Genomic DNA, 17,735 nt, shown 5'->3' on the forward strand with positions numbered 1-17,735 from the left:
TTCTGACCTGCTTCTATTGGCCCGCACTGTTCTCTAAGGGTGATTAATCACCTGGTGTTCCAGTCTGCCATGCCTTGTGTAATAGTTAACAAAGTTGTGGCCCTTTTCTTCCATACTAAGTCTACGTGTCTTCTGGAGCTGGGGTCTGGGGACAATGTTTAATTTTTGTTTTAAAATGTTTTTAAATTGTTAGTTGTTGTGTTAATTGTTTTTAATTTGTTTTAGCTTTTCATTGTTTTATAAGTTTGTTTTAATTGTAAACCGCCCTGAGCCATTTTGGAAGGGCGGTATATAAATCAATCAATCAATCAATCAATCAATCAATCAATCAAATAAATAAATAATCTAGCCTAAATAGCTCTATTTCCAAGGATTATTATTTGGATTTTAAAAGGTTTCCCACAACTTCTTCCATTTTAACTATCTTCCATGTTTAGTTTACAAAACATATATCCTGAAATGGGGCTGTCCTCAAAAGCTTTGGCAAACCTCAGCCCTCTCAGTGATTTCCTAGATGTAAGACATCACCCTATTGCTGAAGGACTTTGATGAAGCCTTCTTTGATTCGCTGCTTCAGCTGTAATTTCAGAATGGGTGGAGCATGAGCCACTTGACTGCTCAGCCAGAGCTAAGCCTCCATCACACTTCCTTTCTTGGGGTTCTCTTTGCAGACTTCAACAAAGAGTGCTGTCGCTTCAACAGCAGTGTGAGGAAAATCAACTGCTCTTCCAGGCCGTACAGTCTGAATTATGTGTCTATGAAGCGTTGTGTGGCCCACAACAGAAGGCAACCTCAGGTGCGTGCTGGTTTCCCTGACATTCCCACTCAAACTGTAATTGTGCCACACCATGCTGGGTTACCATTTGTGCCTCCTGTGGAGAAGGGCCAGCTGATACTTTCTGAGCAGGTAGTTCTCTGCTTCTTTCCAGAATTGTAGGACACACCAGTCTAATACCCATTCTGCTGTTGGTGCTGTCCCCTCAGACACAGGGTTCCCCTTGCCAAACGATGGTTGATATCCAACAAACATCCGGCAGTCCCACTTTCCAAATACCTGGAGCTTTTCTCTGCATTATGTGATCTGGCTACCCTGGCCTCAAGACTGGAAGCACTCTCACTCTCACTTTTGTGCTACAAGTGAAGCATGATCTAGTTTAGTAGATCATGGCAATGCTGTGGACATAAGCCCCATTCAGACATTTTAAGAAGTGCCACTATACATGGTAACAGTGGCAGCACCAACCTGTTTGCCAACTCATCAGTCATCAGTGCTTAGAGCAGGGGTTTGAAGCACCCCTATCTGTAGTGGTCATGTGAGGCTGATTGTAGGCACCAGGAGCCCAGACATGTTGTTTTTCAAGGACTGATACCTACTTGATTTTAGAGGAGGGAAAGGTGAGGAGAACTGCTGATGTCAAGAAGAGGAGGATGAAGAAGAGACACCTTCCCTTCTACAGCCACAGTTCCCATGGCAATTCGGAGGAACATGAGAAAGTATGCTTCTCAGCTGCGGGAGTCAAGGACATCTCTATGGGTTATCCCCCTCACATGCTCCTAGGCAGGACTATGTTAATTAGCTAGGGGGAAAGAGGCCTACTAGATCCTGAGGGGAATAGCCCCACCTCAGTTCTTTCTGTCCTGCGTAGCTCCAGGCAGCTCCCAAATTTTCTCCTCAGATTTCTGATTCCTTCCTGTTACCCTTGACTTTCTTTATTACCTCATATTTTTCTCCTTTTCTCTGTTATAGTACTAAATTATACACACACACACACACACCTCCTCTTCTTTCCTTCGATATTTCCTACTAACTTTCACTCCTCTCTCTCCCTTCCTCTGCTATGGAGTGTGCAGGAAGGTACAGGATGATACTGGTACCAAAGGGAAAAGTGCAGAATGGCTTCCCAAAGGCTACCAGAGCCCTCAGATTGCCACCTCCACAAGCGTTGGTACCGAGCACTCAAACACCGCCCGATCCAACTGCTGACAAAGCCGCAGTGAGTTTCCCAGCCTCAGGCCGCGAAAATCGCAGTAGAGCGGCCCAGCATGCCTCAGAATGAGTTGGAGAGGGGGGAGACTTTGGGAGCCTCGTCGCTCCTTATGGCTGAATTGAAATGAACTACAGCGGTGTTCCTGGCTGACCCTCCACCCACAGCAGTGGAGATCAGGGCCTGAGGAACATCGGAGGCCCCCATGGCGGTGGCCAGTAGCTCCGTTCTGGCACGTGGGATGCAAAATTCTCGCCAAGAAGCGAGAAGCCTCTCTGCAGTCTGCTGCAGCGCAGGTGACACCAGCATCAGTGGCAGAGGCTGATTGGTGCCGGATGGGGGACCAAAAACAACCAAAGAAGCCGGTGAGACCCCTCCATGTAGCGAATTCCCCCCTCCCCCGCACAAGTCCCGCTGAGCCAGGTCCAAGCTTACCAAGGGCAGTGCCACCAGAATGGCAGGCTTGGTTTAAAAATGCCATTGTGGAGACCTTTCATCAAATCAAGCCAAAAAATAAAGGTAAAAATCAAGAAAGTATAAGCAGAGTTCCTCTTCAACTGGGGAATCTTCAGAATCCTCTAGCCCCTCTCCTAAAAAAGCAAAAAGGGAGGTGTAAACATATCAAACAGTCACATTCTAGTAAGAGTAAAAAATCCACAAGTTCTAAATGCCATAAGTGTGAACAGCAAGCATTACTCAGATCTATCAGGTCCAGACTCTGGGGACTCAGATATACAAAATCCTAGACCTATCCTTCCTGATAAAGAAAAATTCCAGCAACATGAGTTATTGATCTGGAGGCTGACCCTGATGGGGACCAGGAGAAGGGAGATGGAAAAAATCAGGACCCAGACATCATTCCTGACGAGGAAGGTGAATGGTCAGTGGGGAGGACCTGGACTCAAGAAATGCCTCATAGTGTCTTTTTGTGGCAGAGAACTTTAATCAACTTATGATGAAAATAATAGCCACTATTGGATTACAATCAAAGGTAATGCCAGAGGTGTTTCAGGCAGCTAAAGGTGATCTGGTTTTTCCTAAGACAAAGCCTAGAGACATGTTATTAATTAATTTATTAATTAATTATTATTTGTTTTATATTTATATTGCACTCTTCCTCTAAGGAGCAACATACTTAAGTTTCTTCTCACAACAATGCTGTGAAGTAGGTTAGGTTGAGAGAGAAGTGACTGGCCCAGAGTCACCCAGCAAGTCTCATAGCTGAATGGGGATTTGAACTCAGGTCTCCCCAGTCCTAGTCCAGCACTCTAACCACTACAGCACGCTGGCTCCAATGCCTGATCCGTTTACTGAAACAATAAAGCAGGAATGGCTCCTTCCTGCGACTCATAGGAAACCAATGGCAGTAGCAAGCTGCTTTTATTCATTTCAAAAAGTCTTTGGACTTATTAAAAACACCTTCCACAGATGCTTCCACGGTGGTCCAGCTAGTATCAGGTTCATTGTTGCCCAGGGATGGTGAGACCACCTTAAAGAATTCCTCAGACAAAAGAGCAGAATTTGCATTTGTACACAACAATTCCTCCATGGCAACCTGTTCATCAGTGGCAGCTTCAATAGCAGCTAGGGCATCTCTACTGTGAGTGGATGACTTACTTAGTGACCTCTCGCCTTCTGATCTGGTGAAAATGAGAAAACAATTGTTGAAGAACTGTTGAAAACAAGAATTGTTTTCAATTGTTGAACAACTGTTGAAAACAATTGTTGAAAAGGCTCAGGCCTTTGTGGCAGAAGCCACTCTGGATTCTATTAGATTTTCGTCTAGGGCGTCTGCAGCATCGGTAGTGGGTACGAGACACCTTTGGCTAAAGAGCTGGCAGGTGAACTCCACATCTAAAAATAACTTGACTGCAGCACAAAGTTGATGACAGCACAAAGTTGTTTGGCAATTCAATTTTAGTTTAATCTAAAGATAAAAGGAAGACAATGCCATCAGCCCCATGCAAGCAGGATAGGCCAGGTTTTTAAAAGATTTCCCAGCCTTTTCAGCCCTTCAGCTTCCAGCCCTCTTTCAGGGGTAGGGATAATAGATAGGGATAATAGATTGCAACATTGCTCCAGGAGCTTTCCCACTCATAGCTTCCCGCTCTGGGGGTAAATGTTGAGTGAAGCCACTTTGAATTACACTTCTGAAAAGTATACAGTGTACTGTGCTTGATTGGCCAGCAAACTCGCCTGACCTGACCCCATAGAGAATCTATGGGGGATTGCCAAGAGAAGGATGAGAGACATGAGACCAAATAATGCAGAATTGCTGAAGGCCGCTAATGAAGCATCCTGGTCTTCCATAATACCTCATCAGTGCCACAGGCTGATAGCATCCATGCCACGCCGCATTGAGGCAGTAATTGCTGCAAAAGGGGCCCAAACCAAGTACTGAATACATATGCATGCTTATACTTTTCAGAGGTCCGATATTGTTCTGTTCTTCAATCCTTGTCTTCTTGGTTCCATGTAATATTCTAATTTTCTGAGATTGTGGATTTGGGGTTTTCATGAGCTGTATGCCATGATCATCACAATTATAACAAATTAAGGCTTGACTTATCTCGCTTTGCATGTAATGCGTCTGTCTCATATATCAGTTTCACCTTTTAATTTGCATTACTGAAATTAATGGACTTTTGCACAATATTCTAATTTTCCGAGTTTCACCTGTAGAACTTAAAGAGTTTGCTTCCTGAAAACTGGTTTTTCTACTCTTCCCAGCTAGGCAAGCCAGCTTGATTTGCATTTCTAAAAAGAGCTAAATCTGCATTCCTAAAGAGTGTTTTCCTCTTATCATGTTAATTATTCTACATCAGTGCCTCTCCCTATTTGCTCCGACATTTTCAGAAAAACCCGCTTAAAACCAGCATTTTTAAAACCCAGCTATATATTGGGACAAGCTAGAATTCAGAAGACAAAGCCCGATTTGTGTGTGGGCTGCTTCCAAAGATCTCGAATGGACTTCGGGGTAAGTCTAGCACACACGTGAACACACACACTCTCTTCCGAAGGAGATTTGGGGTAACATCCCTGTCTGTAAAGTCTCCTGGAACTGCCAGTGTTTCACTACCAGAGGTTTTGGGAACAACAGACAAGCCTTTAACCAAACAAAACAAGCCAAGCAGCAGCAATGACTCAGGACTCACCAGGCTAGGAGGCCATCTGTCAGAGTACTTCCAGGCATGGGAGTCCTCCACAATGGACAGATGGGTTCTCAGCATAATTCAGAAGGGATACAAAATTGAGCTGGATGCCCTACCCTCCTACAGATTCCTTCCAACTCCATGCTCTCACTCTTTTACCAAGCACATAGAGCTCAAAAAGGTGATTCAACATCTTTTGGATATAGGAGCTGTGGAGCCTGTTCCCATCTGTCAGGAGGGAAAGGGCATCTATTCTATCTTGTTCACCATCCCCCAAAAGGATGGTTCAAAGAGGGCGGTACTGGACTTAAAGTTTTTGACCAGGTGAGTCAATCATGAAGGTTTCTGGATGGAGTCGCTCCAATCAGTGGTGAACGCACTACACCACCTAGATTGTCTCTCATCAATAGATCTGAAGGAGACATACTTTCATGTACCCATATATCAGAGCAGCTGCCACCTCCTCAGATTCAAATATTCCGGAAGGCATTACCAGTATGTCGCCCTACCGTTTGGCCTGTCATCGGCCCCTCGGGTCTTTACAAAAATATTATTACTGCTGATGGCTTATCAGGGAATCCAGATTGTGCATATTTGGACAATCTTTTGATCCAATCCCCGTCAAGAACAAGAGTGGAGAACAATCATCAAAGGACACTGCAGACATTGCAGGAGCATGGGTTCCTAATCAACATTGCCAAAAGTTAACTGATACCATACCACAGGCTACAACACCTGGGAGTAGTGATAGATACAGTGCAGGACAGATTGTTCTTCCCTCAGGACAGGTTTCAGTCTATTACCACAGAGATAAGGATGGTGCTCTCAGCTCATATAGTTCTGCGTTCATGCTAGCAAGGATATAAAGTCTGATGGTAGCGACCTTGAAAGCTGTTCCATGGGTGAGGTACCACTTGAGAGATCTACAAATATTTTTTACTACCGCACCAGGTGGCCATTGCCAGAAAAAGACATGTATTATTACACCTTCCTGGCCAGGTCAGACAATCCTTTCAGTGGTGGCTAATACCAGAAAACCTGCTAAGGGGGAAGCAATTTTTGGACCTGTCAAAAGTAATAGTAACGACAGATGCCAGCACAAGGGGCTGGGGCATGGACTGCCAGCAACTGTCAGCACAAGGAAGGGGGACACTACAGGAGAAAAGCCACAGCATAAATTGGCTGGAGCTGAGTGCTTTCCAGTGAACTCTGCAGAGTTAACACATACTGATAAGAACTGCCAACACGATGGCAAAAGCACATGTAAACAGGCAAGGCAGAACAAGGTTAAGATCTCTTCACACGGAAGGGCTCTCTTGATGAGCTGGGCAGAGCTGCACACAGCATCCATATCTGCACACCATGTAAAGGGGGACCTAAACCAACTAGCCGACTGGCTCAGCCGAGAGGATCTGATGCTGGGTGAATGGTCCCTCAACCAGGAGGTGTTTCGGCAGATAACTCTAATATGGGAAATGCCAATAATGGACTTGTTTGCCACACCTTAGAACGCACAACACCTGGGGTTCATGTCCAGATTCCCTTGCAAGGAGGCAGAAGACACGGATGCACTTTAAGCCCAATGGCCCGAGGGAATACTTTATGCGTTTCCACTGATTCCACTGTTGGCAAGAGTGCTGAGATGAGTTCACCTGTTAAAGGCAGAAGGTGGCCCTCTTCTGTCCAAGGAGGCCATGGTTCACAGAACTGTTACACCTGTCAACCTCAGAACCATGGTTCCTGCCAGTAACCACAGATCTTCTCATCCAGGGTCCAGTACATGGAAAGAGCAGGGGTACTCTGACAAAGTCTCAGAGATGATCTTAGCATCCAGATTATCAGGGGTGCACAACTCAGACATCCCAGTGGGCCAAAAAGAACCATTATGATGTATGTGGGGGCCAAAGTCAATTTTCAGTGCATTTATTATTGCAGTGAAATTATAACAATAAATGTTAAATGCTGTGGGTCCTTCCTTTCTCCCCACCCCCTGGGGGCCTCAATTTTAACCAAGGATAGTGGCCAGAAAATAAGTCCTATCATGGCTCAGTCAGTAGGCACCTGAATGTCCCAGCCCCACACAAATGCCAAATTATGGGGCTCCTGCTGCTGCTGGCTACCTGGGCCATCAAAAATGTCCCCGTGGGCTAGATCTGGCCCCCGGGCCTTATGTTGTGCAGGGCTGATTCCAGAAGGTCATCCATGAACAGATTCTATCAATGTACATGGAGAATTTCTTAGGTGGGTGGCACGCCATTCGGTGCCTCGCAGGGAGGCCTCTGTTCAACATCTTCTGCAATTTTTTCAGGAGTGGTTCGAGAAGGGGCTGAAACCAAATACACTAAAAAGACACGCGGCCTCTCTGGTAGGCCTGATAGCAGGTTTATCAGCAAGATCAATACATTCACACCCTCTCCTTAAAAGTTTTCTCCAAGGAGCGACCCTTATGTCACCGCCTACAGTTCATCATTTTCCTTCCTGAAATACAGTATTAAAGGCCCTAGAGTTCCAACCATTTGAACCATTGCAGTCTATCCCTATATGGATTCTGTCATTTAAATTAGCATTTCTCATAGCCATTACATCAGCCAGAAGGGTATCGGAACTGCAAGCATTATCAGTCCATAAGTCATACTGCGTATTCACACAGGAATCTGTACACCTTATAACAAATTCCTTCATCTGTCCTAAGGTGGCATCATCTTTTCATCAGTCACAGGATGTTTTTCTTCCTTCATTTTGTCCACATCCTAAGCATCCAGTGGAAAAAGCGTGGCACAAGTTGGACATTAGGCAATGTCTTAAGAAGTATATAAAACGATCAGCTTCTTTCCAGATGACAGATTCCCTGTTTGTTTCATTCCTACCTGGTTCCATGGGGAAAGCAGTAACTTGGTCTGCTGCCGCCAGATGGATTAAAGTGTGTATAGTGCTAGCATTTGAAGCACGGCATCTTCGTCCTCCTCCACATATAGTCGCACACTCCACAAGAGCGGCGGCGACATCTGCTGCGTTTTCAACGAGTGCTCCAGTCCAGGAAATTTGTAAGGCAGCAACATGGAAAAATCCTTCAACATTTACTATAAAATGTACACATATGCTTCAGCACAAGCGGCATTTGGAAGGAGAGGACTACAACAGGTGCTTCCCCAGGAGTAGACAAGGGCGTGCCCTCTCAAGATGATGTACAAGCTGTGGTATGTCCCATAGAGATGTCCTTGATCCTAGCAGCTGAGAATGGAGCATTGGTTCACTTACTGTGAAGGCTTCTTCTGGCTGCTTGAGTCAAGGACATCTCGGCCCACTTGGCTTGGCGCACTTGTTTGTTCTTGGGATACCACCTTCTCAGTGATCCTTCATGGCTATTTGTTTGTTAACAGAAGACTGCTGAATTTTTTTATCCCTGCACAGTTGAGGCAGAACAGATATCAATTTTAGACACTGTTTGGCTCACGTTACTTTGGCTCTATTTAACTTGTTTTTTTCTTATTACGCTTATCTATACGTTCATTCTATTTTATAACTTATTGTCATTGTGACTTGGCCTGAAAGAACTGGGGTGGGACTATCCCCCTCAAGCTCTAGTAGGCCTGTTTTTTCCTAGCTAATTAACACAGTCCTGCCTAGGAGCACATGAGCGGGATCACCTATAGAGATGTCCTTGACTTCAGTAACCAAAAATAGCCTTCACAGTAAGTGAACCAATGCTCCATTCTCATGCTTTCAATGATGATGTTAAGAGTATTCCAAGGGCTGAGGGAGAGGGAAGCCTTCACTCCTTGCCATTGCTGAGGAAGAGGAGGAAATTGAGCACGACTGCATGAGAGGGAGAGTGCTGTTGGAGCTGCAGTGAACACTGCAGCAGCCACCAGATAAGAGAGTTGCTGTGCTACTGAGGCCATGCTCACTGTATGCAGACCCAAGAATGACTACAGAGCCCTGGACTGCAACAGTTATCACACATGAGAGCTCAGAGACTGGAGCTGGCAATTTATGCATTTACGGTAGGGGAAAAGACCCTTTTTCTGAGCATCTCCTGTTTTCCCTTGAGATTGCCACTCAAACCAAACAGCCTATGGAAGTTTGTCCACTGCTAGAGATAATCAATGCCATGGATGCATCAGAAGGGCTTGACAAACAGGAATTAACACCTATCACTAGCAGAACGTATGCACGCACACACGCACGGACACACACCCTCCTCTCCAGGAGCTAGAACTGTCCAAGAGATACAAACAATGAGGAAGCAGAACTTTGAACTTGTTTTAAATGGAAGGTACAATGCTGATATTATTATATTTATTTATTGTTCTATTTATATACCACTTTTCATTAAAATAATCTCAAAGCGGTTTACAATATAATTAAAACACATAATTAATATACAGATAATATAAATATAAAAATAATCTCTATTTAAAAATTTAATAACCCATTAAAAATACATAAAACACAAAGCAGCAGCAGTAACAATACTTTCATTCAAAAGCCTGGGTAAAGAGCCACATCTTTACTTTCCCCCAAAAAACTGTCAAGGAGACTGAGGAGTGGATTCCAGCCTGCAGAGCATTCCGAAGCTTGGGGGCAATGACTGAGAAGGCCCTGTCCAGAGCCCCCTCTGGTGATCTTGTCAAGCTTTCAGAAACTCTTGGGAGCAGGTGGTCCTTCAGATATCCAGGGCCCAAACTGTTAAGGGCTTACCTTGAATTGGACCCAGAAACAAATTGGTAGCCAGTGCAGCTCTTTCAGAATGAATGTAATATGCCACCAATTGTATATACCAACAGGCAGCTCTGGATACAGTCCTAACTGCCACATTTTCACTAGCTGCAGTTTCTGAATATTCTTCAAGGGTAGCCCGAAAACGATTCTGTAGAGCAGCCACTGACAAAATTAGGCTCAAAGTGTGATACTTTGGTTTCAGGGGCATATCCAGAAGATTTCCTCTTGCTGGCAAATGATGGCAACAAGCTGGGTGCCCATGTTATAGGCCACCTCAAGGACTGGAGCACCCTCAGGCAACAGATCTTGGAGGGCAAGACTCTGATTCACAAGATGGAATCAAACATGCAGGCAGATCTGGAACTACAGGGGAGCAAGGTAACTGAGAATGGGGATGGCTGGAATGAAGCTCCTTGGGGAAAACTGAAATGCCATGAGAGCCACTCTGCATCGTACACAGACCTAAAAGTGACCACAGGGCACTGATCTGCAACAATTATAACATGGTATACTGCCAAGCCATGGGGGAAAGAAAAGTTATCCCCTTGCTGTTGTGGCTGGTTTTAGGGGAGCGGGCACTTTTGGGAAGAGTTAATAAGGTAGCCACCAAATTGACAATGGTTGCCTGTCTCTGCTCCTGCAGGTCTTCCATCAAGGAAGCATCAGGCAACTGCTTGCCAACACTAGTTCCTTGCACCGGATCCTGGAGAAGTCAGCCTTCCTCTTGGCAATGTTCTGGAGAACAACCTTTCCTGTGCCTCACCTCTCTGCTCAAGTCCAGCAGACAGTAAGGAGAAGTTTCTGCTGTCATTACATAAGTATGGGGCAGTTCCTTGTATGCATATTACACAGGCCTCCTTCCCTAGATGGTTACTAACTCAAATTCCATCTTCCTGTAGTAAATGGTGGTGTGCTAGAAATCTGTGCTCCACAGCAGAGGCCTTTCCCTGTGCTCTTGGTCTGCCTTGTGCAGTGATGTCTTTCTTGGGTATGCAGGTGTGTTGCAACAAGGCCTCCCTAAGCCAACTGAAAGTTTTCTTGGGACCCAACCATATGCCTAGTCTCAGCAGGAGAGAATATTTTGTAGATGATGAAGCTAGTGTAGTGTGAGCCCTGATGTGCCCCTGCAGCTGACGTTGGTTGCTCTTCGCATTCCTCAAGCCCTTCTTCTCTCCAGTCTAATTCTGCACAACATACATCTTGACACCCCATCCCTGGTTCTATTTCAAACCTTCTGGGGATTTCCAAATCTCCTTTTGTTTGCAGTCCTCTCCAGCTTTGTTTTACAACTTTGTCTTTGTGGGAACATTCAGCCTCATCCCCACCCCAGGGGACAGGGAAATGCCATCATTACTATGTCTGTGTTCCTCCTTACCCTGGATACAAAAGATGTGTGGTTCAGCAGACACCCATTTTTCCAGATTATCTGCAACGATGCACTTGCTGCTGAGACTCCTACACTGGTTTGACTTGCTGGAAGAATAAAAGCCTTGATTGCTGTTGCTGCCGAACTCAGCAAGTGGAGCAGAGAGAAGGCCAGAGTGGGGCATAGAAACAGAGCACAACAATAAAAAGGGAAACATAGATGAGGGTCCAGAGAGACTTGTGGCGATGTAAAGAGGAAAAAGAGAAAAGTGAGTGCAGAAAGACACCTATGTGGTGCAGGAAAGGATAGGTGCAGGATGGGTGGAGAGGAAGAGAGAGCTGTGAGGTGAAGAAGAAACAGAACAACGTGCTTTAAGATGCAAAAAGGAAAGGGAGACCGTTATCGAGAAATTGAAGGGCAGAGACCTGTGGGTAGAGAAACAGAAAAAGAGAGAACAACAGAGATGGAGATGTAAACTTGTGGTGGTGCAGAGAAGCGAGCATGGGCTACACAGTACAGAGAAAAAAGACAACATTTTGGGGGCAAAGAAGGGAAGAAAGAGGGTTAATTGAGAATGTATTAAAACACAAATTAAAATTGTAACAAAATGTTTTTTAGTAAAAATATCAAAGAAGCTCCCTACAGGGTTGCCATATTCTGGCTTTCCAAATCTGGGTGCCTAATTCAAATATGTCAATTGGCTTGAAAATAATTTTTGAGCAGAATAGTGACTGCATGTGTTGTTCCCTAACTCCGCTTCTACAAGGGCAAGAGCTTCGCTTTGAAGAAGCAGCAAGCAAGCTGAAATCCAGGCGAATCTGGGTGGGCTAAGCAATCTGGGTGAGATGCTTAAAAGCTGGGTGAATTTCAACGGGGCATGGCAACTCTACTCCCAGAAAAATTTTGCAGTGTGCTTCTCGTTACTTAGGCCTGGTTTACATCTGAAGAAGGAGGGGGCAGAGTGGATTGTCCTGCATGCAATCCTGATCTCCTCCCGCACTGCCACCAAAAAGCTTTAGCACATGTGGTGTAAAGTTGCTACTGCAACAGCCCTCACCTTGCTGTGCTCATTTCTACTGCAGGGAGATTTTGGGTTTAATAATAGGGGAGGAAATAAAAATGCGACCCCTCCAACTGCTGACTAGAGTGATACTGTCCATTCTACCATCTCATTCTGCTGCCTGTATATACTGGGTTATAGACCGTAAGCCTCTGCCTTTTTTTTTATGTCAGTGCCTAGTTACTTTAGTCATGCTAGAAAATGTTCTTTTTCAGGAGCAAGCAATGCAGGAGGAGATCCAGGAACTGAGAGCCAGAGTGGCTGAGCAAGAGAGCTACCTACAGAGCGCTAGCCAAACAAAGGAGAAAATGGAGAACTTTATCCTCACCCACTGTAAGTGAACACCCTTTTGGGAAATTGATGGCCACGGTGGTGACTTGCTGGTGTCAGGGCATCCCAAGACACAGGCCCTGAGCTGCAAGCTAATACCTGTAGTCACGCTCTCATGGCCTCCTCTCATCTCCCTCAAAAGGGTGATGAGAGGAAATGCATTTGAATCCATGCAAGCAAAAATCTGGGTGATTTTGGTCCATGCTTAGGGGAGGGGGGCGTGTACATAACTGCCTCCGAAAGGATCCTGGGAATTGTAACTTTGGTGAAGAAGATGCTAAGAATCCTCACACAACTATAGTTCCCAGGGTGTCAGAGAGAAATGACACTTGAACCAGCTTAAGCCTATAGTACAGATACACTCAGAAAGGAAAATCTCACAGAGGGCCTGGCAAGCATGCAGTGGAGACACAAAAAAAGCTGATGAATGAATAGGGTGGTGGGGAAGAAGTTGTCAGGGCCAAGGCTGATTGGTTTCTTGTTGCAGTGACCAGGACATATGATGTACTGAGGAAAGCAAGGACTAACCTGCAGGTATGTACAGTCCCACACACCCCTCGGATCGTGTAGATGACCAAGCAAAAGAGGTGTGTAACACAGGCCATCATCAGGTTTGCCTGTCCAAACATCCCATTGGTCAATGAGAACCATGGTGCTCATGCTGAAACAGTCTAACTGGCCCCCTTTCTTAGCAAGGTCATGAACACCTTTGGTGCTGGCCCTTGAGTCAGAGGAAATAAAGCTAACACCACCAAAGTTGGTTTCACTGTTACTGAAAACCAGCATGCTTAACTTATCCCTTTAACGAGACAGACACTCTGCTCTTTCTTCATTCTTTTGTGCTGTCCCCCCATGCCGCCCCGCCCCCCAATTTGGGCACAGTTATTTTCAACTAATACAATCACAATCTGCCATGTTGGCCATCTGGGATGATTGCAAAGGTTGGGAAGGAGCTGTTCACTACAATGGACAAGAGCCAAGTCCCTATCCTAGATTGTTCTACGGTTGACTGGCACTGACCCTGCTGTACAAATGGAGCATTGATTAGTCCTGGCTTCTAAAATCAGGACCACCAGCTCAAACGCTTGAACCTGTTTGCAGAGTGGGGTGGGCATAATGCTAACCTGCCTATAGAGCCTCTTTTGCACTGCATTTCTTGACTCCTTTCTAAGACCAAATGGACTTTAGTCTATATTTAAGGGCTCTATAGACAGATTATGTAGGCCTCAAAGCCTGTTTTGGGTCAAGGTTGGGTCCTGCCTGCTCCTCTTCATCAAGTGACACACATCTAAACCCATGGCTGCCTATTAAAGCAGCTATTGTAATAAGTAATTATATATAAGATGGATGTTCTATCATTTTAGCTCCAACCACCTCTCTTGTGAATGGTGGATCTTGGTCTGGGTTGATTTGGCACGCAGTGGAAGAGAACCAACCCCACTCTTAATACCCCTGCTCTGTGTACTATCACTCTAGGGGATGTCCAGCAGCCTACACCCATCATGTGACCATGTCCTTGCATAAGCCATGAAAGAAACTGTCATGAAGCTTCAGGAGCAGAAGAAAGAAAACCAGCTCATACTACAGTTTCTCCTTCCTTCCTGGCCAGATATTAGAAATGGCCTGTTGTTGATTAAGACATCTGTTTCCTCATCAAACTCAGGTTTTGTTGTGAAATCCAACCATTATCTTGCCTACAAACTTTGTTTTAGTGTAGCCTAACTTCACTGAAGGGATCCCAGTGGAAGCAGGAGTATCTCACAAATATGCTCTCTCGACAACTTCCCAGTGTGCTCCAGAGTGACTCCACTGCCAGCCATCTGGCTAGAATGTGTGTTGAAATGTTGTAACCATCAATGCAATATTAGATGAAGACTATACTACGGACTTGTGTGTTGCTGCCGGAGAGAAGTGTTTTCTCAAAATTGTTTCCTCCGGGTTGGCTCCAATGCTCCCATAGTCTGACTTAGGGAGACCAGATGTTTGGGTGAGGCTTACTATCAGTTCTAGCATTCTCCCACCCAAGTCAATTTATTTATGCTGTTCAGTTCTAGATCAGGGTGTGTCATGTCCCATTAAAGCTCTACTTACCTTGCTTCAGAGAAACACAGCCTTGATATATATTCTTTGCAAGTGTGATTGTACAGTAAAGATCAGTGGGGAATGGGGATGGCAAGGCTCTCTTAGCCCTAGCTTCACTGTACTCTCCAAGTACACATTTATTTTTAAGGTGACTTCTCAAGTAGGTATTCCACCCCATGTCCCAGGGGTTGTTTCCAAAATTGCTCGCATACCCTCTGCAAGATTTATTGTAATTGTTGTTGGAAGGATAGTGTGGACATCAGTTTGTATGTAATTCACACTAGAACCATTTGGAAAGGGGGTTCAAAAGGCCCCCTTATAGCCTTACCAGTCCACTGGAGGAGTATGTGAAGGGCTGAAGAAGAAGAAGAGGTGGACCTTAGCTCACACTCCTCAAAAGAAAGAAAGCATTTTTTTCTTTTGTAAACTGAATTCCAAATAAAGATGGTGGTTGTTTTTTAAACTGTCTAGGGCCTGTGTATGATTGGGAAACTGAACCAGTCTTGTCAGTGCTTCTGTGTGCAAAACAGACCTGCACAATATCTGATCTACCAAACTGAATGCAGCCTACCTACCATCACAGTATGACTAGTCATATTGTTTATTGCATTTATACAGGTGAAACTCGGAAAATTAGAATATCGTGCAAAAGTCCATTAATTTCAGTAATGCAAATATATATGAGACAGACGCATTACATGCAAAGCAAGATAAGTCAAGCCTTAATTTGTTATAATTGTGATGATCATGGCGTACAGCTCATGAAAACCCCAAATCCACAATCTCAGAAAATTAGAATATTACATGGAACCAAGAAGACAAGGATTGAAGAATAGAACAATATCGGACCTCTGAAAAGTATACAGTGTACTGTGCTTGATTGGCCAGCAAACTCGCCTGACCTGACCCCATAGAGAATCTATGGGGCATTGCCAAGAGAAGGATGAGAGACATGAGACCAAACAATGCAGAATTGCTGAAGGCCGCTAATGAAGCATCCTGGTCTTCCATAATACCTCATCAGTGCCACAGGCTGACAGCATCCATGCCACGCCGCATTGAGGCAGTAATTGCTGCAAAAGGGGCCCAAACCAAATACTGAATACATATGCATGCTTATACTTTTCAGAGGTCCGATATTGTTCTATTCTTCAATCCTTGTCTTCTTGGTTCCATGTAATATTTTAATTTTCTGAGATTGTGGATTTGGGGTTTTCATGAGCTGTACGCCATGATAATCACAATTATAACAAATTAAGGCTTGACTTATCTCGCTTTGCATGTAATGCATCTGTCTCATATATCAGTTTCACCTTTTAATTTGCATTACTGAAATTAATGGACTTTTGCATGATATTCTAATTTTCCGAGTTTCACCTGTATACCACCTCATAAAAATCTTAAGGTGGCTTTTTTGGATGACAGCTTCCCACCCCAACAGATTTTGCAGTCTGAGGCAGCAAAACCACAGACCTTACTGATGCCTTGGCAAGTCCTTTATCCTGAGCAAAGAGGTATCTTTTAAAGTGGGGCTCTCCTATTTAGTGACACAAGAGCAACTGCCCCTATGCAACCCCAGTACAGTGTCCCTCTGCTGGCTGTTGCTAGAGTCTACCAAGTGCTTCTTTTTGGACTGTGAGGCCTTTAGGGATAAGGAACCTCCCCACTGTCATTTTTTCCTATGTAAACAGTTTTGGGAACATTTTTGTTGAAAAGCAGCTAATAATAAATTATCATATAACTAGGGGACTGGGACTGCGATTGGATTATTTTGTACAGTAGGAGGCAGCCTACCCAGCTACCAAGGAGAATCTGGGGCTTTGTCTTGCCTAACATGCACAATGTTGGGGTATGCTTACCCACACAGTCCTCTAGCAGCAAGTACCAATTGTACATGCTAGGCAAGACAAAGCCACAAATTCTCCTTGGAGGAGGCAGGCGTCCACCTACTATCCAAGAAGCAAACACAATCATACCAGAACTAAAACTTTGCTTACAGGTCTTCTCCAGGAGGCACTTGGCCAATGTTACATTCAAGTAACTTTACCCAGCACCACATTACCTGCAGTCTTGCACAGGAGCTGGTTAGTTGAGGCCCAATGTGCACACCAACACAAGTCACATAGACCAAGTCTATATGCATCCAGTCCTAGACCTGCCCCCCCCCGCATCCTCCCCCCACAAAATGCCTTCTAGTTAGGCCACTCTTCAATAGAGTCTTACAGCTGCCCAGGCATTATCTCACCTTTTTCTAGCCATATTCACTCCCTTGTCCCAGGAGCTAGATAGTGACATTGCCCTCAACATTCAGGCTGGTACAAATCCATCATCAGCCACCTGCTTTCCAGGTAATAACATGGCAAAAGCTTTATTAAAGTTACATTTCTGATGAAAAAGTCTCCAGCATGTTTTGCACACAGTTAAAAATCGACTCTGCCCATGGTGGAGTACAGGCTAGTATCAACCACTAGGGAAAGCACTCCAAATTATCTGTGACCAGGCCTTTCCTGAGAATCATGGCAAGAGCAGGCAAGTCAGATCCACCTTCAACAGGCAAGCCCTCTTGGGACAGAAACATTTTGAAGAGAAGCAAGCACAAGCAACTACTCAAGGGATCAATTCTCCACTGCAAATATTTGTAACACATTAAAAGGAGGACCTTTTTGCATGCAGGTCCTGCCTGGGGCTCTCTGTGCTTAGCCAGGGCAAAGCATGCTTCTGTGACATGCACAAGGAATAAAAGGGTAAATCCCCCTACGTCTGCCCCAAACAGGTTTAGGCAGATGCTACCACTATCTGCTCTTCATCACCAAACAGGTTAGGGTATTAAAGTGTCACAAGAGCAGAGGACTCATTTCTCAAACCCTTCATGCAACCTCCTGAGGTCATTACACTTCCACCCACAGTGGGATGTAGAAGAGATCTAGCAAGGCAGACCAAGTCCACCAGGCAGGCTGAGATAAAAGACTAAAAAAAGAAAGAAAAAAGAAAAGACAATAAAACTGTGATTCTGACAACCAAATAAACCTCACTCTTAA

General features: G+C 44.8%; 1 protein-coding gene across 12 annotated transcripts in view; it reads left to right on the forward strand.

The window, feature by feature from the left end:
• The window catches only part of LOC128323928 (myomegalin-like), a 207,932-nt gene extending 192,772 nt beyond the window's left edge, over nt 1-15,160 (forward strand). For all 12 annotated transcript variants that reach the window (XM_053247878.1, XM_053247875.1, XM_053247874.1 and 9 more), the window contains 6 exons: nt 672-796; nt 10,062-10,237; nt 10,503-10,646; nt 12,501-12,618; nt 13,103-13,149; nt 14,092-15,160. In XM_053247878.1, coding sequence (XP_053103853.1) covers nt 672-796; nt 10,062-10,237; nt 10,503-10,646; nt 12,501-12,618; nt 13,103-13,149; nt 14,092-14,139 — 658 coding nt within the window. In that variant the 3' untranslated portion in view covers nt 14,140-15,160. The remainder of the gene's footprint in view (nt 1-671; nt 797-10,061; nt 10,238-10,502; nt 10,647-12,500; nt 12,619-13,102; nt 13,150-14,091) is intronic.
• The last annotated feature ends 2,575 nt before the right edge of the window (nt 15,161-17,735 follow it).

The sequence above is a fragment of the Hemicordylus capensis genome, chromosome 4 (genome assembly GCF_027244095.1).
Source record: "Hemicordylus capensis ecotype Gifberg chromosome 4, rHemCap1.1.pri, whole genome shotgun sequence".
NCBI lineage: Eukaryota > Metazoa > Chordata > Lepidosauria > Squamata > Cordylidae > Hemicordylus > Hemicordylus capensis.